Source organism: Rhinoraja longicauda, chromosome 13 (genome assembly GCF_053455715.1).
Source record: "Rhinoraja longicauda isolate Sanriku21f chromosome 13, sRhiLon1.1, whole genome shotgun sequence".
Classification (NCBI taxonomy): Eukaryota; Metazoa; Chordata; class Chondrichthyes; order Rajiformes; family Arhynchobatidae; genus Rhinoraja; species Rhinoraja longicauda.
This window is the reverse complement of record NC_135965.1, coordinates 46,464,525-46,490,721: the sequence shown is the minus strand read 5'-3', so window position 1 is coordinate 46,490,721 and position 26,197 is coordinate 46,464,525. Positions and strand designations below refer to the sequence as shown.

Genomic DNA, 26,197 nt, shown 5'->3' with positions numbered 1-26,197 from the left:
CATACTAGGAGCATGGAGAACCAGCTGGGAACAGACATCGCGACCTCCTCAATTCACTGTCGCACCGAACACCACAGCCTCACCCGGCTCGGACATGCCCCGCAAAGAGTGGGTTGCCCTGAACCGGCTCCGTACAGGGGTCGGCCGGTTCAATACCAACATGCATCGTTGGGGGTTGCGTCCATCAGCAGCCTGCGTATGTGGAGCAGACCAGCAAACAGCGCAGCACGTCATTTTCGACTGCACTGTGCTCCGTCCCCCTGGTGGAGGAATAGACCTCATGGCCCTCGACAACAGCACGTTGCACTGGCTACAGCGCCTGGAGGGCGTTACATAAGTTCTGCTGCCTCAAACGCAAGAAGAAGTTTCCATTGCTCCCTCTCCCTCCTTTCTTCCTACAATCCTCACCACCCCTTACTCTAGACTGCCAGAAGTTCAAGGCAAGAGTTGGTGATGGGGGGCAAGGAGGGAAGCAGAGAAGAAAGACCAGTGGGAAGTGGGAAAAGTCCAAGACATAAAGCAGTAAGCCAGATGCAGTACCTGGGGAAGTATTATGGACCAGCTATTTGGAATTGTACAGAGCTATTCTGTAGTTTGCCAATGGACATTGTGTGACTTGTCTGCATAATTGATTGCTCACTCTGGTATTGAACACATTGGACAAATTATCAAAAGCAATGGCAAAATGCTCTCGAAAGCTTATTGTATTTACTCAAGCTTTCGCAGCATTTAATTATCATACCACCCATAACGTTCCATTCTATAAAGGACAACCATGTTCAGTCCCAGTCTCTTCAGATGATATTGAGCCTTTGGGAAAGGAGCAGAAAGGGCACTGTCTGAATTTCAAAAATAAATTGTCAAGATGGTCCAAAAAGGCTAACATCGTAGAAGAGCATTGATATGGGAGTGATTTAGTCTTGTTTTACATGGTGATGCAGAGAACATTTGCGTTTATGATGTCAATTTAAGTAAGATTCTTAATGAATACTTTGCTGTTTTGTTCATCAATGATGGATGAAATAAACAAAGGGAGGCAGGCAGGAGGACTCCAATACTTGAAATATTAAGCTGTGTTTAGTGAAAGTAGATAAATTGCCTGACCCAGATGAAACATAACCAAGGCAAATAAAAGATTTACAGCAGAAACTTGGAGATCAACGTCTTCTAATGTGCTAATGTTGTACCACTCTTTAAATAGTAAGATGGAAATAAATAAAATGCAGGCTATTTAGTTTACATTTGGTGCTTAATTCTGAGAGAACGTAAAACTTCATTTAGAAAGGTGCAAATTCAACATGGTCAGCATGAATTTGTTAAGAGAAGGTCGTGAGTGAACTTTTTTGAGAAGGTAACAAGGAGACTCAATGGTATGGTACAGACATGGCAAGCTAATAAAAAGGAAGCCAATGAATCAAAGGGAGAGTGACAAATTGGCTTGGTAGCAAGAAGAAAAGGGCATTGGTTGAGAAGGATTTGCAATAGAAAGGCTATTTTACAATTGGGCTTAGTTAGCAGTCCCTTGCTATTTGAAATTTAATGATTAAATTAATGGTTTATACTGAAATGTGGGAGCACGATTAAAACTTGATACAAAATTAGTCATTTATTGATAGGCTGGTCAGTACAACAGAACAGTTGCAAATGGAATTTGATCCAGCGGAATGCGGCAATGCACGGGACAGCGACATGACAAGAGAATACACAATGAGGAAACGAAACGTTTTAAGAGGAACGTGAACCCTGAGTACATTGGTCCTTAAAGATTGCAGGAAAGCTGAATAATGTAGTTTATACAGGGGATGCCTTTCTGTATTAGGCGAGAGCAGAGAGGTTATACTGGAATCGTAGCTGGGGCACAGCTTGAGTTCTGCACACAACTCTAGTCACCACACTGCAGGAAAGATGTGGTTTCATTAAATAAGGGATTCACGTAGCTGCTGCCAGGACTAGAAAATGGTTGCCATGACGAAAGATTGAAACATTTGGGGTTATTAGCTTTGGAAGAAAGGAGACGTGACTGGGGTGCATTGTGGAGCAAGTTCCCAGCAGAAGGTTTAGATGGGAGATGAGGAAAATGATTTTCATCAGAGGGTGGTAAGGGTTCAGAATTCACAGCATAAAAGGTTGGTAGCAGCAGAAATCCTCAGCACATTAAGTAATACTGGGATAGGTATGTGAGAGCTGTAACCTGCAGGGCAGAATTCCAAGCTGGGGATGTGGCAGGGCAGGGGATGTGGCAGGGCAGGGCATGGACATGAAGCTGCAGCAAGTTAAAATCCCATTGTTCCGGTTCACATCCGGTGCATCGACAAACAAACATTGTCAAATCACCAAATGGTCTTCTCTGAGTCATACATTTTATACGATTGATTTTTACAAGAACTAACTCAGGGAGTACCTGCGGTCATGAATTTCAGTTGTGCAGAGCCAAATCTAAATCTAATGCCAATTTTTAATTCTTTTCCTAGATAATAGTAGAGCTTTGGGAAATGCTGCAGGCACGTGCAGCAGACAGCAATTCCTTCATGTGAATCCATACTTGTATTCAGTTAATGTGGAGGTCAACTCATTAAAAATGATAAATAGTGCAGAACATTATCAGGGCCAAGGGACCTACAGCATTCATTCTCATCACTTTAGGAGGCATGAAATGATTTTCCCAGATTTGTTCTTCACATTGGCCTGGATCTTTAATCTAGGTTTTCACTTCTCCCAGCATGTCACATGGTTTAGACAAGGATGCATATCTTATGACGCACAAGGTCTCACAATCATCTGGGATAAACCAGAGGGACCAACTGGTCTTTCCCTCCTGATACTGTTTGTTACACCATTGTAACTTGATTGCTCGTGTTTGTATGGTCCTCTGATGCACAGGCAGCGTTAAGGAGCATTGGACAGAAGCAAGTATGTGTACTTTATCATCAGTTAATTCCTCCATGACAAATTGAATGCTACTCTTTCTCATGTTTAAACGAATTGACTGTAACGCATTGCCGTACTTCTTGATTGGAATGGCATCGTTTGGAGATACAGAGCTAGTCATGCCTCCCAAGAATAATGAAACTGCTATACAATTAACACACTCAATTGCTCAGCAGGAGATAAAACATGCACTGCCACATTCCATCTCTCTACAGAACATGAGAAGAGCTTTCTTTCCACTCCTCAGTTGGGAAGCACATTAACAACATATGTAAATTAGCACAGTGCCCTCAGTCACCAACCACAATGCTCATTAACCGTTTCTTGGGCAGCAAGTTTTCTGGAGGACAGCAATCATTTAGCATGAATTTATTAAGTTACCTTTGGTTTTTGCAAAGCATACAATTCATTTTGACAGTTATTTGAAAGCTTCATAAGAACCAAGGAACTACCTTAATTGTGATGAATCTTTAACATTTAACTTATCCTGAGCAAAACACAAAGTTCTGGAGTAACTCAGTGGATCAGGCAGCAGCTCTGGAGAACATGGATAAACAACATTTTGGGTCAGACATCTGCAGTTCCTTGTTTCTCCGTCTAATTTATCTTACCATTGGTCTGATTGAAGGATTTTCTTGAATTCAGAATGGAAATTTTCCGACATTTTGGAATTTCATTACAGTTACGAGAAAACAAACAAAGGATTGAAGACACTGGAACTGCAGATGCTGGAATCTTGAGTAAAGCAAAATGTGCTGGAGTAACTCAATGTGTCAGGCTGAAGAAGGGTCAGGACCCAAAACATCACCTATCCATTCCATGCACAGATGCTGCCTAACCCCACTGAGTTACTCCAGCACTTTTATGTTTTTGGCAATCGATCCAATTGCTCCAGGGGCAGTATGTTCAGAATGGCCTCATCCAGATCATCAGAAAATATAAAAAGTAAAATGTCAAAAATGAAGTAACCTTGGTGATATGGGATCGCTGACAAATTAAGGAAAATCGGTAAAACCACAATAAGTGAGACCTGTTTGTTTTGTGCTTCCCATGTTGAATGTAGAAACATTTTGACTTTTCAGCAGGTCAAATTGAAGAAACCATACTTTATAAACGTTTGCTAAATAATTGCCTCTAAAAACAGCAGAATGTTTTAAAATCTTTTGCTTACTATTGGTACAATTTCAATGTTTCTTCATTTAGAATTTCAATGCCAATGGCCATCTCACAAGTGCTTCTCGAATGTGACACTGTTAGACCAACAATACCACCCCTACATCAGACACAAGATTCTCGTCTCATTTAATTCAATGAATGATAAACTGTACCTTTCCTTGAGGAGTCAACGTCCAAATGACTGAAAAGGCTAGCTTGTCTTGCATTGGATTCAAACTGCAGAGTTCTTCACAGAGAAGTCTTGGAAGCATTGGGATAACCTGTGTTAAAATATTATAAAAGTAAGACAAAATTAAGACAAGTGTTAAATGTTTTAAAGATGTTCAGTGAGAACACATGTCCTGACTTAAGGACTAAGGGTCTGTACTTATTTTAGGAACCGAGAGAGAGAAAATTATTTTTGCATCTCCTTTACTCGTACTGCTCAGTGACACGACGCATTGTCCTGCAAATGATCACCTATAAAGTTCACACATTTTTATTTCGTCTTGTAACATCAAAATACCATAACTTTATACACCTGTAAACATAAGGAAATGACTGTCATTTACCACCTCCTGACCACGTTCACTGTGGTGACATGATTCTGGAACTGTAACAGCCACTTACTCAATGGGCTAATTCCTTTACAATGAACAGCAGCATCTCAACATGCATTGGATTGTTTTAAATGGGTGAGATTACTTTACCCATTTACCTCAGACAATTTGTAGAACATGCTGAATCATGACTCAAATCACTGGTCCTGAAGCTAATCAAACCATTCCCTTTGAATACCAACAAGAAGACAATTAAATTACAAATTCTTTGAAAACTATTTTGGGGTAAATTTATTATTCAGATATCTCCAATAAATCCCAGCAAGTAATATGCATGTTCATGCTATTTATTAAAAATCCCCAACAGGAATCAGTTTCTAATTTGCTGACCTGTTAAACTGGAAAAGGTAATTAGGATGACCCACTGAACAAATAGAAAACTTATTCAAAAGCTTCAGCCTTTTGAAATAAATGAAGGCATGGAATAATGTTAAGGTAAACCGTGTTTAGTGGTTGAGTTCTCACACTGTTGTGGATCCAACATTCACCAGCTTCCCAATGACTATTTTTATACATGCACGTCAAATTACATTTCCAGACTGCAATATTTTGAAAGACTAAAGTCAAATCATAATTATATACAGCTTTATTTTGAATTCTTTATTTTATTTTAAATTCAGGTAAGTGGGTAAAAGATCAATGGGAAACTAATCATGAACTGTACACAATAGAAGCGCATTCCACTGAAAGCAAACATACCAAGCAGTAATGGCACAATAAAGATTTCAATATAAAAATCTCAGCTGACAACAGTGTACCAAGGGAGTGCTCAGTGTATTGTGGGTCATCTTTTAAATGAAACAGTAAATGGACACCACATCTACTCTCCCGGATGCAAACAAGGGTCCCATGGCATTATTCTAAATGGAATCCTTGGATTGCCTATATTTAATCTTTGAATAAAAGTACAAGGTAGATTATGCAGCCATTATTGCCCTCTCTCCTTTAGAAGTACCCATGAATGAATGTCCGTGCCCTTTCTCCAGCATTACTCGCTATTCTTCCTACACTGGAATAAGAAATCATCCCACACCCCTGAAATCAAACAAGAACCACTGCAGGTAGACAGGGCAGTGCAGAAGGATTTGGCATGCTGGCCTTCATCAGTCAGGGCACTGAGTATAGAAGTTGGGACATTATGTTACTGTTGTTGATTTACAACTGGCTTATTCATAGAAGACAGAGAGGCCTGTGATGGAAAATAGATATTCTGGCTGGAGGTCTGGGACCAGTGGACTTCTGCAGGGTACTGTGTTGGGACCTCTGCTGTTTGTGATATATATAAATGACCTGGTCACAAATGTAGATGGGTTGGTGAGTAGGTTTGCTGACAAAAATTGGAGGAGTTGCAGACAGTGAGGAATGCTGTCAGAAAATCCAGCGGGATATACATCAGCCGCAGAAAGGGGCGAAGAAATGGCCGATAGAATTTAACTTGAGTAAGTGTGAGGTATTGCACTTAGGGAGAATGAATGCAAGGGGGGAGTACACAGTAAATGGAAAGACTATTAACAGCATTGATGTGCAGAGGTATTTTGGGAGTCCAAGTTCATAGCTCACTGAAGGTGGCAGCACAAGTAGGTAGGTTGGCAAAGAAGGCATATGGTATGCTTGCCTTTGTTGCTAGGGACATTGAATACAAGAGTCAGGAAGTCATGATGCAGCTCTATAAGACTCTGGTTAGGCTGCATTTGGAGTATTGTGTGCAGTTCTGGTCACCCCATAACAGGAAAGATATGGAGGCTTTGGAGAAGGTGCAGTGGATGTTTACCTTAACGCTGCCTGGATTAAATAGTTTCAGATAGAGGGAGAGGTTGGATTGACTTGGATTGTTTTTTCTGGAACACTGGAGATTGAGGTGACTCTTGATAGTAGGTAAAAATGATGAGAGGCAAAGATAAAGTAGACATTCAGAACCTTTTTCCCAGGGTCGAACTGTCCTACATTAGAGCATATGGCTATAAGGTGAGGGGCAAAGTTGCAGGGCAAGTTTTTTTACACAGAGAGTAGTGGGGGACTGGAATGCATTGTCAGGGATGGTCTTCTTCTTTCGTATGTCAACTACAACAGTCAAAAGTGGCAATTGGTGCTTCAGAGCAACTTAGTTGACGCTTTGCTGCAAATTTTGCCCGTTCCGTAGAACTACCCAGGGTGGACGACGAGGACGTAAAGCAGCTCCCACCCCAGGGTTAGTGGTGGAGGCAGATATGCCATGATACTGGTTACACTCCATTTTAAGTGCATAGTTTTTCTCGGAGGGTAGAGGAATCAAGAACTAGAGGGCATGAGTAGGAGAAGAAAGATTTAATCGGACCCTGGGGGGCAACCTTTTCACACAGTGGGTCGTGAATATATGGAACGACCAGCCTGGGGAGGTAATTGAGGCAGGTATAATAACAAGATTTAAAAGACGTGCACAGGTAGATGAATAGGAAAGGTCTAGAGGGATATGAGCCAAACGAGGGTAAATGGGACTACCTGAGGTGGGCCATCATGGTCCCTGTGGACATGTTGGGCTGAAGTGCGTGTTTCTGTGCTGTATCACTTTATGCACATGAGATAACAGTAGTTGTTAAAAATATGGAAATATATTAATGAATTTGCAGAATAAATACACAGGTGGCATACCAACATAATTTTGTCAAACACACATTCGTGGGACATATAGGACATAAACTCTGAGGAAAATATGTAAACTTGGTATAGAACCTTGGCTACAAACACTTGGAGTAACTTGAGCAGATCTTATGCAATGTTATATCAGAAAACAGAGATACTTCAGAAAATACAGCCAAAATTTACGAGTTTCACCAAAAGGGGAAGGTCGCAACCATCAGGAGAATTTCTGTGGGCAAGGTTGGAGTTTAAACCACTCAAAAATGTTGATGCATTAGGGTTAAAGCTTTTCACTATACCTCAGTACACGTAACAATAAACTCAACTCATGCTGTAGAGGTTGGGAAAATGCTTCTATATACTGAAAACAGGCCCAGAAACATAAGATGGTCACCATTTATTCCCAATGGAATTCAAAAGGAACTTATTTAACCAGAGTGGTTTGAGTAAGGAATTTGAAGCTACAGATGATGACTGAGGCAAACCTGATGATGGGGATCATGTGAACCTGGGTGGCAGATGTCCACGAGGTTATCCATCATGGAAAATGCACGGCACCATTCTAAATGTAGATCTGATCCCAGTCATCAGAAGGCTATTCTGTTGTATGAATCTTAAAGCGCTCGCAGGGTCTGTAGAGCAGAGGTTAACCTTCATGTGCATTACCTTCTGAACCATGTAGACACTGGTTGCCCTCTTGCTGGCGATTTCATCAACAGCAGTCCCTTCACGGACAAAGTAGCTTACATCTGAAATATGCACTCCGACTTCCATGTTTCCTTTCAATAAAAGATGACAAATGTGAACTGCTACTGCTTATTACTGATAAATAATAGAATGATTAAATCTACAATCTACACATGACTCATAGAGTCATACGGCATGGAATAGGCTCATCAGTTCAACTTGCCCAACCGACAAACATGTCCCATCTACACTAGTCACACCTGCCCACACCGACAAACATGTCCCATCTACACTAGTCACACCTGTCCACACCGACAAACATGTTCCATCTACACTAGTCACACCTGCCCACACTGACACACATGTCCCATCTACACTAGTCACACCTGCCTGCATTTGGCCCATATCCTATCCTATCCATGTACCTGTCTAAATGTTTCTTAAACATTGTAATAGTACCAGTCTCAACTGCCTCCCCCGGCAGCTCATTCCATACACCCAACACCCTTTGTGTAAAAAAAATGATACCCCTCAGGTTCCTATTAAATGTTACCCTTCTCGCCTTAAACCCACATCCTCTGGTTCTCAATTCCCGTACTCTGGGCAAGAGACTCTGTGCGTTTGCCCAAGGTTTTCCTCTCATAATTTTCACTATAAGATCACCTCTCATCCTCCTGCGCTCCCAGGAATAGCGTCCTAGCCTGCTCATCCGCTCCCTATTGCTCAGGCTCTCGATTCCTGACATCATCATAAATCCTTTCTGCATCCTTTCCAGTTTGACGAGTTGAACAGGTACTTTGGATCTGTTTTCACTAAGGAAGACACAAACAATCTCCCAGATGTACTAGTGGTCAGAGGACCTAGGGTGACAGAGGAACTGAAGGAAATTCACATTAGGCAGGAAATGGTGTTGGGTAGACTGATGGGACAAGGCTGATAAATCCCCAGGGCCTGATGGTCTGCATCCCAGGGTACTTAAGGAGGTGGCTCGAGAAATCTTGGATGCATTGGCCTCTAAATGTGGCCTCACCAATGTCTTATATAACTGCAACATGACCTCTCAATTTCTATACTCAATACTCTGACTGATGAAGGTTATACAAGACGTCAGTGAAGTGTTACAGACTAGACGTAGACACATCCATACACATACACATACATAGGCGAGACCAAAAACAGATTGATCGCTCGTATCGCTGAACACTTACGCCCAGTCCGCCTTGGCCTATGCGATCTCCCAGTTTCCAAACTTTTTAAGTCCCCTTCCCATTCCCACACTGACCTTTCTGCCCTGGGTCTCCTCCACAGTCAGAATGAGGCCACAAGGAACAGCACCTCATATTTTACTTGGGCAGCTTACAACCCAGTGGTATGAACATTGATTTCTCTCATTTCAAGTGACCCCTGCATTCTCTCCCTCCCACTCTAGTCATCCTACCACTTCCAATGTTCACATCCTACGTTGTCATCTCTTCCCCAGCCAACAATGGGCCAATGTGGGCTCCACCCCTCCTTGGTCATCTGTTGCCACTCCTGCTTTGTTCTGGCCTTTTGTTCCTTCCAGTACCCTTTCCTCTACATTCATTCTAACGAGGGACCTGACCCAAAACATCACCAATCCTTTTTTTCCAGAGACGCTGCCTGACTAGCCGAGTTACTCCAGCACTTTGTGGCTATCTATTAGTCTGTAACATTTCAGCTTATTTTCGTCTTGTCTTCTTTGAGAAATAGATCTAACATATCCTTTTCTCCAAAACTCAAGCATAACGTTAACACATTATGTAGTTTCTTAACTATTTTGGGGTAAATCTCTCATGACCTAATTGCATGGTTTCCTTCACTGTTCTGTGCATCTCATTAACTTGTCCTAAAGATTCTAGGCTAATAGTAGGAAGCAGTCTGAAGTTTCCTCTGTGACTGCTGGTCAAGAGGCCTCATTAAATTTTCAGGGCTAGCATCCTCTAGGTTTATGATTTAGTTTAAACGTGCCACCCAATACATATGATTTCTCTGATAAAAAGATCATTTGACTGGAAAGATCACCTCTGTTGGTCTGTAATAAAAATGTGACTTTAAGCTCTTGCTAAATAACAGTAGACAGTGCATTCATGATTATGAATCACTGGGCCATTCATTGTCTATGATTTTCAGTGCAACATTACTAGGCAGGACTGAGAGCAAGTTGTCAACAACATCAATAACTCCAAGAGGATATCAGCTTCATGTTAGTGACAAATTTTATCCTCTGACTCACTGTTGGCAATCTTGCAGGAAATCAACTAACTTGTAATAGCAATAATCATCGTGGCTGGACCACTCATCGTTTGACAGCATGGAAATAAAAGTAATTTTTTTTTATTTGCCTGTGACAAATGTAATATTTTCCATCATATATAGTCAGCCGTGAGCTAAATTACCAAACTACATTTATTTACAGCATGAATCTCAGGAAAGAGAAAAATCAGTCATGATCTGGAACAATATCAGACTGATGGTGACTTTGATAGGACACACCCATAATGTGTCTGGTCTTGCAGATGGCGACTGACCTGCAATCCTTTCTTACATCTTAAATTTCATTTTTCTGATTAATTGCATCTGATTTTTCTCCCCTTTGGCTGCATTTACACATCCTCCAATACAGAGACTTTTGAGATAACAATGACTGCTAAAAGATAGTTTATGTAAAATTGTGGAGAGCCAAAGTCTGCAATGCAACAAAAGGCAGAGTCCAGGGAAATTCATAGTTGCTGAGGTTAGCGTTATGCAGTGTTGTAACCGCTGACACAAGGAGCAGTTTAAAAATGCGTCCTCTTCCTGTTTTATAACTTTATATAATGTTTAATTTAAAGAAATATAAAGCAGCAATTTTTCATAAAATAATTTCAAAAAGATACAAGTGACAAAAGGATCATACCGTCAGGGAGCTGGCGGCAAGACAGTGCATCGTCCAAATCCCTCGCAGTCACTGGATCAATGGTGAAGATGCATTCCTTCCTAGGAAGAAAATGGCAAACTTTACATTGTCTTGCAGAAACTGTTAACTTCCTGATGAAAGTCATTTTGGATTTTGTTGGATAGTAATAACAAGTTACTGATTTGAAAGAATCCACTCCACATCCATTATCTCACCAGACTGATCCCTGGGATGGCGGGACTGACATATGAGGAAAATTGAAAAGACTGGGCTTGTATTCACTGGAGTTTAGAAGGATGAGAGGGGATCTTAAAGAGACATATAAAATTATAAAAGGACTGGACAAGCTAGATGCAGGAAAAATGTTCCCAATGTTGGGCGAGTCCAGAACCAGGGGCCACAGTCTTAGAATAAAGGGGAGGCCGTTTAAAACTGAGGTGAGAAAAAACTTTTTCACCCAGAGAGTTGTGAATTTGTGGAATTCTCTGGCACAGAGGGCAGTGGAAGCCAAATCACTGGGTGGATTTAAGAGAGAGTTAGATAGAGCTCTAGGGGCTCGTGGAATCAAGGGAGATCTTCAAGATCTTCGGTTTCCTCCCACACTCCAAAGACGTACAGGTATGTAGGTTAATTGGCTGGGTAAATGTAAAAATTGTCCCTAGTGGGTGTAGGATAGTGTTAATGTACGGGGATCGCTGGGCGGCACGGACTTGGTGGGCCGAAAAGGCCTGTTTCCGGCTGTATATATATGATATGATATGATATATGATATGGGAGGAAGGCAGGCACGGGTTATTAATTGAGGGCGATCAGCCATGACCACAATGAATGGCGGTGCTGGCTCGAAGGGCCGAATGCACCTATTTTCCTGCACCTATTTTCTATGTTTCTATGTTAATCTGATTCCAAGCCACTTCCATTATTATTAATCTATGACCAGATATTCTGTCAGAGGCAAGTTTAGAAAAGCATATCAAAGGCAGAAAGAGAGGAAGAGACACAGAGAGAATTACAGAGAGAATGTATAAGGCCTTGGCAGCTGAAACATGGTCGCCCCTGGTAAAATGACAGGGAATGCTCAAGAGCCTGGAATTGGAGGTGCACGGATAAAGTGCAATGTCGGACAGCTGGAGATTAGTTGGGGTAGGGGACAAAGTCATGAGGAGGTTTGCAATGTAAATGATTATTTTAAAATTCTAGCACTGTGTACCTGGGAAATGATCAAGCAAAGGGATGATGGATGAACAGGAATGGGTGCGAGCTCCAGTGCAGCAGAGTTTTGGAAGACCTCTGGTTTTCACAGGGTAGATCGCGGATGGGTATCCAGCAGTGTCCTGCGAGTCAAATGGGGAGTGCTAAAGAGCAGAGGAGCTGAGAGAATAGCCCGGTTGAGTGGCATTTTGGAAGAGGAAATGAGCAACCTTGGGCCATGACATAGTGCATCCTTAGTTAAAATTGACTGACACCAAAGTTTGAAAACATCCGGAAGTGAAGTCTGCATTTGGGAGTGAAGACATTGCCATTATTTAGTTTGAAGCAATTTCAGTTCAACTGTACTTAACTTTGAAGAAACAGAGATGGAATCAACAAATTTAGTTTAGTTTAGACATACAGCGTGGAAACAGGCCATTCGGCCTACCTTGCGAGACCAGCAATCCCCGCATACTAATACTATCCTACACAATAGGGACAATTTACCATTTTACCAAGCCAATTAGCCTACAAATCTGTGGGAGAATAGTGGGAGGAAACCGGAAATTGGATTGTGGGAGGAAAGCAGAGCACCCAGAGAAAACCCACTCAGATCACGGGGAGAACGTACAAACTACATGCAGACAGCAACCGTAGTCAGGATCAAACCCGGGTCTCTGGCGCTGTAAGGCAACAACTCTACCGCTGCACGACCGCACTGCCCGTGGTAATTGACACTAGATCGGATCTTACACGGGAATGCCACAGTTCCTCTTGCAAGTGTCACCAAGTCCAGGATTCTCATGTGTATGTCTACAAATAAAGTTCCAAACTGTTTGGTATTGTTTTTCCAACTGCAGAAATATATGCTTTCTTCCCTTTTCTCAACTAATTATTCCAGCCAAGATTGATTCAATGTCTCTCACCGCCATTCTTCAAAATCCAAATTTTCAATAACAATTTTTTTTCAAAATTAAGTATTCCAATGAACAAGATCAAAAATATCTGAAAATTCAGCAGAGTAATAACTTGACAAACATATAGGAATGTGTTTAAGGTATGTATTAACAAAACATCTCAGTAAATCAGCGTCATTTTTGTTTATCCAGCAAGTTCTCAGCAAAAGGATGTAATTGGCCAAGATGAAGCAAAATCAAGTTAACTTTAATAACTATGCAACATCAACAAATTCACTGTTCAAGAATCGTTCCATAGGAAAGTGAGTTGCAATACTGTAAAATTACTATTAATCAATATAATAAACAGTAAAATTAAGAACTAAAACATATACTACCATCAAAATGTATTAGCTGTACTTATTTTGGATTCATCGTTAGATTATTGCTGACAATGAGATGCATTCATTTTAACTTTCAATGTTCCACAAGATTCCACTAACTACACCATAATATACTGTCCCCCACCCAAATAAACTACTTCCAACGATGCCCAAAAGGAAACGTCTAACTTCAAACTCAAACAAAATGCATAAATAAAAACAAAAGGTAACTATACACGAGGTTAAAATTGACTTTGAACAGACACTTACCGTAAATCTTTACGATGTCTGAACTCTTCATTTGGGATGGTCCATGGGAAGGATTTTGGTAAACAGTCCAGAACCTCAGCAGAGAAATCAGAGAAATCCACATCGTATTCGATGAGAATGCCTTCAGTTTCAGGTTCAATTTCACCAGCTTGACCCAGACTTCTGGACAAATACCTATTTACACAGAAACCTCATGCAACTAAGTTTGTGCACAGCATTTTATTTGTACATTTTATGCATTTCCAAGTCATTTTTAAAGTCTCTTCGCAAAATATGCTGATTGTATCTATACGCTGTAAATGGCTCGATTGTAATCATGTATTGTCTTTCTGTTGACTGTAAAGCACGCAACAAAAGCTTTTCACTGTACCTCGGTACACGTGACAATAAACTAAACGGACATTTGGCAAGAACAGCAGCCAAACTGATTTAAAATTCCAATTAATGACTAAATAATCAATGATACATTAATCTCTCTCTGCATTGGAATTCAATAATATTAACTGCCAATACAAAAAATGCTGATTGCGTTCAGTTTAACTACCCTACATCTGGAGCTACCAGAGGAAATAGGAGGGTCTCTCTATTGCCTATTCCTAATTGCTGTTGGAAGGTGGTTGTGAGTTGCTGCCTTAAAAAGAGAGTTTGACAGTGAAGGTGGGGAATTTGTCTTTTAGTCCAGTGAAGGTGAAGGAACTATACTTTATTTATAGATTAATATGGCCCATGACTTGAAAGGAAATTTGGAGGTGGTTTCTGCTGTTCTTGGCTTTGATAGTAGAAGGTTAGAGCGGGGTGTTTCCACTTGAATGGTATTGAGCTACATGAGTGGTGGAGCCACACACACTCAGGCAAGGCGAGAGTCATGTCATGCCTCAGTTATTGCCAAGGATTTACTCTGTGTGGGGACAGACGGCTTCATTAACTAAGGACTTCCCTATGATGGCGAGAACCTCATTGTTGAAGCAGATGTATGCACAGGGAGAAACCCCTCCAGTGGCATCGCAAGCATGAGATAATGACCTCAGCCATCACAGCCGTCTTCCTTTCACCAGACAACACTCCCCTTGCCTGGATGTATACTGCTCCAACCACACATGTACCTCAATTGCAGTAATGGAACTCAAGCACGAGTGTGTAGCTCATATTTCTCCCGTTTATCAGATTCCCAAATTGTCATTTTCATTAAGAATTAAAAATAAAATATGATGCTGATGTATTTAACATGAAATAACCAAAAATATATTTGAATTCCAATATTTAAACGGCATGTTTTAAGCACTCTCATAGAAAACAATGTTAATTATTTAATTATTCAGAATTGGTACAGATGTATAAACAAATTGTTCCTACCCATCTGCAAAATTGCAATCATCTCTCCAGTCCACGATGCGGCAAATGAACAGGGTGCTTCCATAATCTCCAGGTCTAGCCATGAAATCTTCTGGACAATATTCAATTGGTACCAAGATTCTAGGTACTCTGTGATCAACTGGTGAAAAGATAGTGAACTCTTTATAGAGGTCACTATTTTTATCGGTTAGTGGCTTGATGAATCCTGTCACAGCTCTGGAATGTTTCTTCTCCACAATGTAAACCACCTGCATTTATGAAAATAACAATATTAACAACATTCAACAATTTTCATTAATAGAAAACTTCTGCTAAACATTCAAAGGATCACTAAATCAAACTTCAAACCATCCCTGCTGGCTCAGAAGATAGGGGTAAATTATTTCCAAACTCATGATTTCTGCTTACTTCCTTTATGATACGATATGATAGAACTGTGTTTATCCCAGGAGGGAAATTGATCTGCCAACAGTCATAAAACACAAGATACATGAAACATGAAATAAAAGTGACACGAGTGGAAAGGATTAGGGATGTGCAAAGATTTGGGGGGGAGGAGTCAGTCTACCCCAGAAGAGAGAGGAATTGTACAGTTTGATAGCCACAGGGAAGAAGGCTCTCCTGTAGTGTTCTGTCCTGCATCTTGGTGGAACCAGTCTGTTGACGAAGATGCTCGTCAGTGACTAGTGTATCATGGAGGGGGTGAACTGTATTGTCCAAGATTTCAGCACTTATAGGCCCTAAGCAATTACGAGTTGGTCTTTGAACAACCATTGCTGGCCTTGTCTCCAGGGTGGAAATGTCAAAGACTAGATGGCACAACTTTAAGGTGAAAGGGGCAAAATTTAAAGGAGACATGCACGGCAAGTTTTTTTTTAACAGAGTGGCAGGTGCCCGGAACACACTATCAGGGGTGCAGGTGGAGTCAAATATCATCGTGGTATTTAAGAAGCTTTTTGATAGACACATTGATTATGCAGGGAATGGAAGGATATGGAACACAAGCAGGCAGTTGGAACAAGTTTTTCTTGGCATCATGTGTAGGAAAGAACTGCAGATGCTGGTTTGAATCAAAGGTAGACACAAAATGCTGGAGGAACTCAGCAGGACAGGCAGCATCTCTGGAGAGAAGGAATGGGTATGAAGAAGGGTCTCCTTCTCTCCAGAGATGCTGCCTGTTCCGCTGAGTTCCTCCAGCATTTTGGGTCTTGCTTGGCATCATGTTCAGCACAGACATTGTGGGCTGAAGGACCTGCCCCTGTGCTGTACTGTTCTATGTTCTATGTTTGAAGCTAACTGAACTAGAAGATTAGAAAATAAAAAACCCTATCTTTCCTCTGTCATACATTAGGGATCAGCGACTGGAGAATGTGATTGAGTGATGTATGTTAGAAGACATAGTTTTCATAATAGCTCCTAGTACTACCACCTGACACTACCATGGGCAATTGTCATTAATATAAATTGAACAGACTGTTCCATATTTTTGCTTTAATTGAGATTGGAGACAATTGTAATGCCGTTCCAATACCGAGCAAGTTGCTCATACTGTAAGTGTCTTATTCACCCTGCCCAGAACTTTCTAATGTTTAAACACTTCTAATATATCATCATTCAGTGGTCCGAAAGATGACAAAACATGGCAGAGCCTGCAATAACTGTGAAGACACAGCCACAAATCACCCCTCACAGCTCTGGAGACATGAAGAAACCCTCGACTTTACCGGCAATAAATTTCTCTGGGATTCAGAATTTAAAACAATGATTAAAATCAAAGTAAATCAGTTAAAAATACATAAATAACTAAAATCGTAGCACGAAGACAAAATAACACAGAAAAAGCACGTATTTGAAAGAAAAAAAATGCAATTCCAGCACAGAATATTACGTTTCAAGAATTCTGATATTCAAAGGAGATTGATGTAACTTCAGACCGTTTCCATGATTTACCTTGGCAGTCTTTTGAAGAAACCTATCTGGATGGTTTCTTGCATCATTAGCAGCCACGCTGCTAAGCTTGTCCTTTCTTGAAGTTTGCATTTGGATGATGCTATCAGCAGGTTGTAATCCACCAGAGCCAGTGGCTACAAAAACAATCAGCAAAAATACAGCATTACATAATAGAGCAGTACTATTCTGAACAGAAAATCTCATCTGCTATGTTCTAAAGAGATGTTAGATAAAACATCCACATGAAAGTGAAGTCTTGTATCAGAGTATTGGAGAACAGTCCATGAAGCTGTAACCGTGAACTAACTGAACTTTCAAAAATTCAACTATACGGATTAACATAATTAGTATTTCATAATTTGTAAATGTGAAGATATGGCAGTAAAATGTGTACCCTGCTCCAAAATATGCCCAGCAGTAAATGAAAACCAAGAGAACATTTTAAGACTCGACTAGACCAAGTGGACCCGTTAGACCCAAACCTCTCCTGCATTGGTGCAGCACCCTCTCCTCCCCCCGTACCCCTCTCCTCCCCCCGTACCCCCTCCTCCCCCTCCCCCTCCCCTCCCCGCCTCCCCCTCCCCTCCCTCCACCCCCTCCCCTCCCATCCCCTTCAACCCCCCTTATGCTCCTTCCTCCCCCCTCCCTCCCTCCCTAGGTGATAGATTTAAACTTTAAAATGTGATTAACTTTAAAAATATAACACCAATTTCAATGAAACTTCTTCCATTAGCACCAAAGGGACAACGGTGAGTAAGGTGGGCCTAAAATTGTCGCGCTATCGTGTACCGTTTTGGCTGTAGTTCAGGAACAAACAAACAAGAGTTTTAGTATATAGATATTACAACCCAACTGGGTGTAAATGCACACTTTAAGGACAAGAAGAAGTTAATTGCTCCCAGTTTTTAAAGTTTTATCTGTCATACGGATGTTAACTTCAGAATTAAGGGACAAAAGTTTAGGGGTAACATGAGGGGTAACTTCTTTACTCAGAGGGTGGTGGCTGTGTGGAATGAGCTTCCGGTGGAGGCAGGCTCGATTTTATTATTTAAGAGTAAATTGGATAGGTATATGGATGGGAGGGGATTGGAGGGTTATGGTCTGAGAGCAGGCAGATGAGACCAGGTCAGAGAAAGTGGTCGGCGTGGACTGGTAGGGCCGAACGGGCCTGTTTCCGTGCTGTAATTGTTATATGGTTATATATGGTTATACGGATGAAACTATCAGCTTTCGGGCCTTCTCAATCTGTATAATAGACATCAATCCCAAAGAAAGAAGAAATGGATGTTGATTTCCCAGACAACCAAACAAAAACATTCACTATGACTTAACACCACACCAGCAAATGGATATGTTGAATAGTTTTGTCAGATCTAAGGAATTACAAGCTAACCACAAGCAAGTATAGCAAATAGTTTCTCATAATCTCAGGTAAGTTGCCTACGAACTCAGAAAAGCTTCACTGATTAGTGCTTTCTTATTTGAAGCACCTAATGGATTCCTTATTTTTAGAAGATGCACTGAAATGTGGACAGCCACCTTCGTTAATTTGTTGATGAGTGGAAATTCAGTTAATGTGCTAAATTCAGCAAAACCTCAGATATGTGTAAAAATAAACAACTCTCCACCATTTCCACAGCACAGCAAAGAACTTCCCCACTATCCGACAGAACAGCAAAACACTCTGTTTCTTTGAATTGTCTGCCACAACTTTACTAAACATCTAATCTCAACCTGCACATTATCACATTTCCAGTCTGACATATCAGCATCATGCTTTTTCTGCACCAAATTTCATGGAGCGAGTATAAAAAAATTATATTCCAGAGAGAGGTCATAGCTGAAGTAACGGACATGGCAGTTGTAATGGCGCAGGTAATAGAGTGTAAATCAACACAACTGATAAACAGCTGGAATTACCATGGCGGGAAAGAAAACAAATGAATCAAATGTCTGAGATAAAATTGGGAGCAATAGGCAATCAACTTGGTTCTTTTCATCTCTTTCATACTCTTCCAACCGAAAAGTAGATTCTTCGACAATACACATGCAACATTAGTTTACATTAATACAGTGAGTCTTATGGTTGCAGTTAAGAAAATCTCAAATCAACAAAAGGATTTGTCCACAGAGTAACAATGTTCCATGATCCTTGAATAAAATGTTCTAGAGGAGAAAGACAAATGTTGAATCAATAGTGATAAAAATCACAAAAATCATACACAATGATGATAAATAAAGGCAACCATCTGAATCTACAAATCTAATTGTGCAAAATATCGCCATCGCCTCTTATTGTGACTAAGGGGGTAGGATTTCCAAAAGGACAATATAAAAATATAAGAAAGCATAATTGATATTCAGAAAGCATATTTAACAAATTTAGTAGCATTTCACTATTGAGCCAGCACCGCCATTCATTGTGATCAATGATTGTGGACGATCAGCCACAATCACAATAAATGGTGGTTCTGGCTCGAAGGGCCGAATGGCCTCCTCCTGCACCTATTTTCTATGTTCTATGTTCTATGAAAAGAAGTAAAAGAAAATTGATTTAAATTTCTGTAATATCATCAGTGAAAAAAAAAAAAAAAGTATGAATCCAAAACAATGTACAATGTATAAAGTGCATTCAAATGTTTGCAATATTTTAAAGGATTGGTTAGATTAGTACAGGCTTGACATAGTGGCATAAAAACAAAATTATATGGCTTAGGAATGATAAAAGTCTGGAACCTAAATTTTAATGAAAATTAGTTATGAAAGACATCTATCTCTTAATATTAATATGCAAACAACTTTCAATTCTCAATTTTCAAAGTGGAGACAATGATAAAATAAACAGATTATTGAATAAACTTTGTCATGACCATTAGGCTCCTGCAATAACTAATCGAAGTCCATAGCACAAAAGTAACACTTCTATTGAAGCAAACTGTTGGCACATAAGGACAAATGAAGCATGGGTGATAATATGTAACGGCCTTGAAAAACAAAATATAGGGAAATAGGAAGTATTCAACATAAGACAACTTGAATTAAAACTTGTAAATGCTCTCAGATTTATTATAAAAGCATGTCTACAGTAAAATAAATTAGTTTTCAGGAAAAAGTGAAGTCATCTCTTTGCAAGACATTTTCAATATAATGAGCAAAGGATGTGATAGTTTAGTAATTTACTTCAACTGGTCCAAAACTGCATGTGCAGTTTGTTCCATTCTATTATAGAACATTATGTATTTAAAAGTGTAGAACACAAAGAATTTGAAAACCATGTCAGAGCCATGTTGCAATAAAAAGGCTCATAAGTTGAACATCTGAGTAGCTCAATTTTCCAGATATGTTTTTTCCTCTAGGAGTAGTCAACTCTGTATTGTGATATCCTTCTAGCCAATATGCAACTCTAAACTTACATGATTCATTCTTATACCAATTAAAACACACCAATTCTGAATATCTGAAATAAAAACAAGTTGTTGAAAATCCTCAGCATGTCAGCCAGCATCAGTGGAGGTTCAGGTATGACAGCACCTCCTAAACCCTTCCAGACAGAATAAGGAGGATCTCAAACACATAGATCCTTCCAAGACACACATAATCCAAACATGAAATATATTTCTGTTCTTTCATTGTAGCAAGCTCGTAATCCTAGAACTTCATCACACAGATTACAATGGCTTAAAGAAAGCGGTTCAAAATAACATTCTCCAGGTTAATTAGAAATAATTATTAAATAGTGGCCGTTCATTGCTGTAACTTAGTTTTTCCAGCAATGGTGTCTGAAAATTATTTGTGTGCGGATATTCCAGAAAAAAATCTGGTACTGGAGCACATATATAGCTCTCGCAACAAACCCGATGATAACTGACTGAAAGTTGACTGTGGTCCAAAGGGATACTGATAAATAGGGAGATCAAAGAGCATATAACCCAAAAACCACCCAGAGCGGGTTGGTTGGCAAGAGTGAAATATTCAATTGTTATTGAAGAAAATGCAGCAACAGTGAATGCAATGTAAAATTAGAGAACATTTCAAAAACTCAAGATGAGAACAAAACATGAGTTAAACGATCAGCAGCTGACAAGAGAATGCAGATGATAAATCAGTTGGTGCATTAATTCATGTATCCTGAAGGGATCCTGCTGCCCTCTTCAACAGGGGAAAAGAATTAAATGTTCCTTCACAAGTTCACAAGTTGTAGGAGGAGAATTAGACCATTCGGCCCATCGAGTCTACACCATTCAATCATGACTGATCTCTGCTGCCTAATCCCATTTTCCTGCCTTCCCATAACCCTTGACACCCGTTTTAATCGGAATTTGTCTATCTCTGCCTTATCTCCGCCAAATATCCACTGACTTAGCCTCCACATCCTTCTGTGGCAATGAATTCCACAGATTGACTAAAGAAGTTCCTCCTCACCTCCTTTCTAAAAGAGAGTCCTTTAATTCTGAGGCTATGACCTCTGGTCCTAGACTCTCCCACCAATGGAAACATCCTTTCCACATCCACTCTAACTATGCCTTTCATTATTCTGTAAGTTTCAATGAGGTCCCCCTCGACCTTCTAAACTCCAGCGAGTGGAGGCCCAGCACCATCAAACACTCATCATATGCTAACCCACTCAATCCTGGAATAATTCTTGTAAACCTCCTCTGGACCAACTCCAGAACCAGCACATCCTTCCTCTGATATGGGGCCCAACTTTGCTCACAGTACTCCAAATGCCGCCTGACCCGCGCCTTATAGAGCCTCAGCATTGCATCTCGGTTTTTGTATTCCAGTCCTTTTGATATAAATGCTAGCATTGAATTTGCCTTCGTTACTACCGATTGACTTGCAAATTAACTTTTTGGGAGTCCTGCATCAGCACTCTCAAGTCCCTTGAATTCCTTTAATAAGGACTCTAGCAATCTTAGCGAAGAGAAGAACCTTTTCTTTATTCATTGGCCATGTTATGTTCAGTATGAATCAGATTCCCCAAAAGGAAGGTGGTAGACGACAAACCTTTCACTCATGAACATGTGCCCAATCCAGAAGATAAGGCTGATTAAAAAGGAAAGATGTCCAAATGCTGAACGCGATAAAAATAGAGAAGATATCCAAAGGGCAGGAAGGGAAAATTTGCAGAGAATCACTCGAGAATCAAAAGAATATCATGTATACTCAGCAATGGATTCTGAGGACGCTGCAGAGATAGGCCAGGCTCTCATTTGTAAAAGGCATTAGTCATCAGGATGGAGAAATTAGGTTGAGAAAAATAACAAAGGGAGACATCTTGAAGGTGGAGTTTTATCTTAAATGTTATACTTACTTAAACGGATAGGTTGAGTTTATATAGTTAGCTATATCAATAGACCTATTAACAATCTTATGCACACTTGTAGTCAGAAAAACTTTCTCTAGATATTACACACGTAAAAGGTATTAACTCTTATCTTATTGCACATTAAGGCTTTATCATAATTATCTTAGTGTTTTTAAGAAAGTTTTATATGTTTCTAATACAACAAGCAATCATTCAAAAAGAATTTGAAAACAAAAGACCCGCATCACAAACAAACCAAGTGAAGAGAAAGCCTTACATTATATCGGTGACAGAAGTATGATGTTATGCATTAAAACACAGTTATCATATATCATATCATATATATACAGCCGGAAACAGGCCTTTTCGGCCCTCCAAGTCCATGCCGCCCAGCGATCCCCGTACATTAACACTATCCTACACCCACTAGGGACAATTTTTACATTTACCCAGCCAATTAACCTACATACCTATACAGCAGAATAGTTTGGATTATATCCTACACAGAAAATCTAAAGGCTATACTTTTTCTAACATTTATTTGGTACATCAAGATAATAAATTTAATGGGTCTTGATTATTTACGTGCAGACCTGAAACAACGTACAAGCGAAAACAACGATCATTTTAATTTCAGAAATATATCATGACACATTATGTGAAGTACTGTACAAATCTTACCCTTTCCTGAAGCACCATGGGTTGTCTTGCTCACATCACCACCGAGTGCATCTTTCCTCAAATCACCTGCTCCATCTCTGTTCTCATCCTGGCTGTCATACTGCTCTTCAATAATTACATCAGGACTCTCCACAACCACGTGACCTTTGTCCTGAGCTCGAACAGCCTCAGAGTTAATGTTAATAATTTCAACAGGTACATCTGATTGAGCAAATGGATTAGCTTCCAACCCACTTCCCTCTGGCACAATAATCTGCAGAAACAAAAAAGACCAATGAAATAATCAATGTAATCAACAGGGGTCAAACACCATTGCCTCAATTAGAATTAACTTGACAAAGGTACTGAATAATAGAAAATCAAGACCATATCAACAATCAAGTGTAAAACAGATAGGTATTCATGTCATAGTCATACACACAGAAACAGGCCCTTTGTCCCAACTCACCCATTCCAATCAAGTCCCATTTTCGAGTGACTGGGCCATATCCCTCCAAACCTTTCCTATCCTAGGCTTTTGAAGGTAGATAAATCTCCCAGGCCTGATCAGATATAAACAGGGACATTGTGGGAAGCAAGAGTAGATATTGAAGGAGCCTTGGCTGAGATGTACACTGGACACGGCTGAGGTGCCAGAAGACAGGAGGGTCGCTAAATGGTCCTTTATTTAAGAAGGGCTGCAAGTAAAAGGGTCCAGGGCACGGCAGATTCAGGTGAAATTAAACTCAATTTACGATTCAAATATATTAACACAAGTTAGAACATTAAAGCTTCTTTGAATCTGTAGCGGAGTTAAGGGATATGGGGAGAAGGCAGGAATGGGATACTGATTGTGGATGATCAGCCATGATCACCGTGAATGGCGGTGCTGACTCGAAGGGCCAAATGGCCACTCCTACACCTATTGTCTATTGTCTAGAATGAAGCAACATGTTCAATTGCTAGATGATTGACTAATCGAGCAACACACTGAGAACATAAACTAAAACAAAGTGGTTCAGCTTTGCGACCATTTATTTGCAGGAAGGTAAATAGTCAGCATTTCAGACTGAAGACGGGTCTCGACCCGAAACGTCACCCATTCCTTCTCTCCCGAGATGCTGCCTGACCCGCTGAATTACTCCAACCTTCGATTTAAACCAGCATCTGCAGTTTTTTTTCCTGCTCCATTTTTTTATTGCCTTTGAAATGATGTTGGTGGAAAATCTTGTATTGATGGAATTTATGTGAGATGTTCCCAAAATGCTGTTAGGTAGGGAATTTGATGGTACAAGTCCACTGCTGTCCAGGTTGGGATGAAAGAGTTCATTGCATTTCCAGGCATCTACAACCCTTTATTGTTTCAGATAGTCATACATTCTGGAAACAGGTCCTTCGGCCCAACTTGCCCATACCGGCCAACATGTCCCAGCTACACTAGTCCCACCTGCCAGCATTTGGTCCATATCCCTCCAAAGCTGTCCTATCCATATACCTGTCTATTTCTTAAATGTTGGGATAATCCCTGCCTCAACTACCTCCTCTGGCAGCTTGTTCCATACATCCACCACCTTTTGTGGAAAAAAGTTACCCCTCATATTCCTATTAAATCTTTTCCCCTTCACCTTAAACCTATGTCCTCTAGTCCCCAATTCACCTACTCTGGGCAAGAGACTCTGTGCATCTACCCGATCTATTCCTCTCATGATCTTGTATACCTCTATAAGATCGCCCCTCATCCTCCTGCACTCCAAGGAATAGAGTCCCAGCCTACTCAACTTCTGCCTATAGCTCAAACCCTCTAGTCCTGGCCACATCTTCATAAATCATCTCTGTACCCTTTCCAGCCTAACAACATATTTCCTATAACGCGATGCCCAGAACTGAACACAATACTGTAAATGTGGCCTCACCAACGTCTTATACAACTGCAACATGACCTCCCAACTTCTATACTCAATACGATGGCTGATGAATAGATGATCATTTGAAGAAAACCCTTGATAAGTTTCTGCAGTGCAGATTTTGCCATCTGCTGGATGCAAAAGCAATGGAGAAAATAAATGTCTAAGATGTCCTGGGAGAATTTGAACTTCTTGGGTGTTATGGCCGCACTCATTAAGATATGAGGAAATAATTCCATTACAGTCTTGAATGAACCATGTGTGAGATGGCTAGTGTGAGATGGCAAGCTGTTTTGACATTGAATACCCAAACTCTGATTTGCTCTACAGTTTCTTCACAATAACATCCCTCTGGAAGATAAATGTAAAATTCACTCATAATGCTATCAACCTTCACGCCAAAGTGGTTGGACCCTCTCTTGCTGATGAATCGTCATTGCCTTGGTGTTATGTAATTTTCATGTAATTTGATGAACACTGATGCAATTCATGACTCTGTCCAGATCTTGCTATGTGCTGGTACAGGGTGATTCATTATCTCCAAAATTTAAATTGGGCTTAAAATGTAACCAGTGAACATTTCCATTTCTGGTTGCATGGTTAAGAGTAGATTATTGATAAAACAATAAGCATAGGATACTGGGGAATCAAGGAAGTGCCAATGCCTATTTACATAAAATGTGCTGGACTAACTCAGCAGACCAGGCAGCATTTCTGAAGAATATGGATAGGTGACCTTTCCTGGTACGGACATTTCTCTGCCCTGAAGAAATACTGCAGCAATCAACTTTATTAATCGTCGGCCACAAAGTGCTAGAGTAATTCAGCAGCTCAGGCAGCATCTGCCTGAGGCGCTGAGCTACTCCAACACTTTGCGTCTTTTCTGTAAACCAGCATCTGCAGTACCTTGAATCTCATTAATTGTCAGTATTTTCAAATTGCAGCACCTTTAGTCAATAAAATGCTCAATTTGTAATCAGACAATGTCTGACAACAAGGCAAAGATCACCTTCTTTGGGATGACTCAAAGCTTTGTCAATGAGTAAGTTTAAACTATGATCCTAAAGAAGAAGGCAGAGACACAGAGGTTTATTGGAGTAAATTCCACAGTTAGTGATGAGAAAGTTGAACGACATGTTTATGGTCCAGAATGCAAACCAATAACTTTAAAGGATAAAGTTGAAATCGTTTTGACTGGGCACTTAGTTAAGAATCATTGCTTATAGGATTAGGAGCACAATAGAAACGTGTCTAAAACTGAAAAAATGATTTCCCACAGTTACCTTAAATTTAGTTGCATGAAATGAACAGCTTATATTGGATCAAATTTCTGGATGACTCAGTAGTGTACTGATTACA

At 40.3% G+C, this 26,197-nt stretch overlaps 1 protein-coding gene across 1 annotated transcript in view; it reads right to left on the bottom strand.

Annotated features, from left to right (window-relative positions):
- dis3l2 (DIS3 like 3'-5' exoribonuclease 2) overlaps window positions 1-26,197 on the bottom strand; it is a 150,959-nt gene that overhangs the window by 79,129 nt on the left and 45,633 nt on the right. Inside the window, exons 6-12 of the mRNA XM_078410894.1 lie at window positions 22,956-23,208; window positions 16,967-17,100; window positions 15,017-15,264; window positions 13,664-13,837; window positions 10,924-11,003; window positions 7,986-8,098; window positions 4,257-4,364 (exon numbers count right to left, since the gene is read on the bottom strand). Coding sequence (XP_078267020.1) covers window positions 4,257-4,364; window positions 7,986-8,098; window positions 10,924-11,003; window positions 13,664-13,837; window positions 15,017-15,264; window positions 16,967-17,100; window positions 22,956-23,208 — 1,110 coding nt within the window. The remainder of the gene's footprint in view (window positions 1-4,256; window positions 4,365-7,985; window positions 8,099-10,923; window positions 11,004-13,663; window positions 13,838-15,016; window positions 15,265-16,966; window positions 17,101-22,955; window positions 23,209-26,197) is intronic.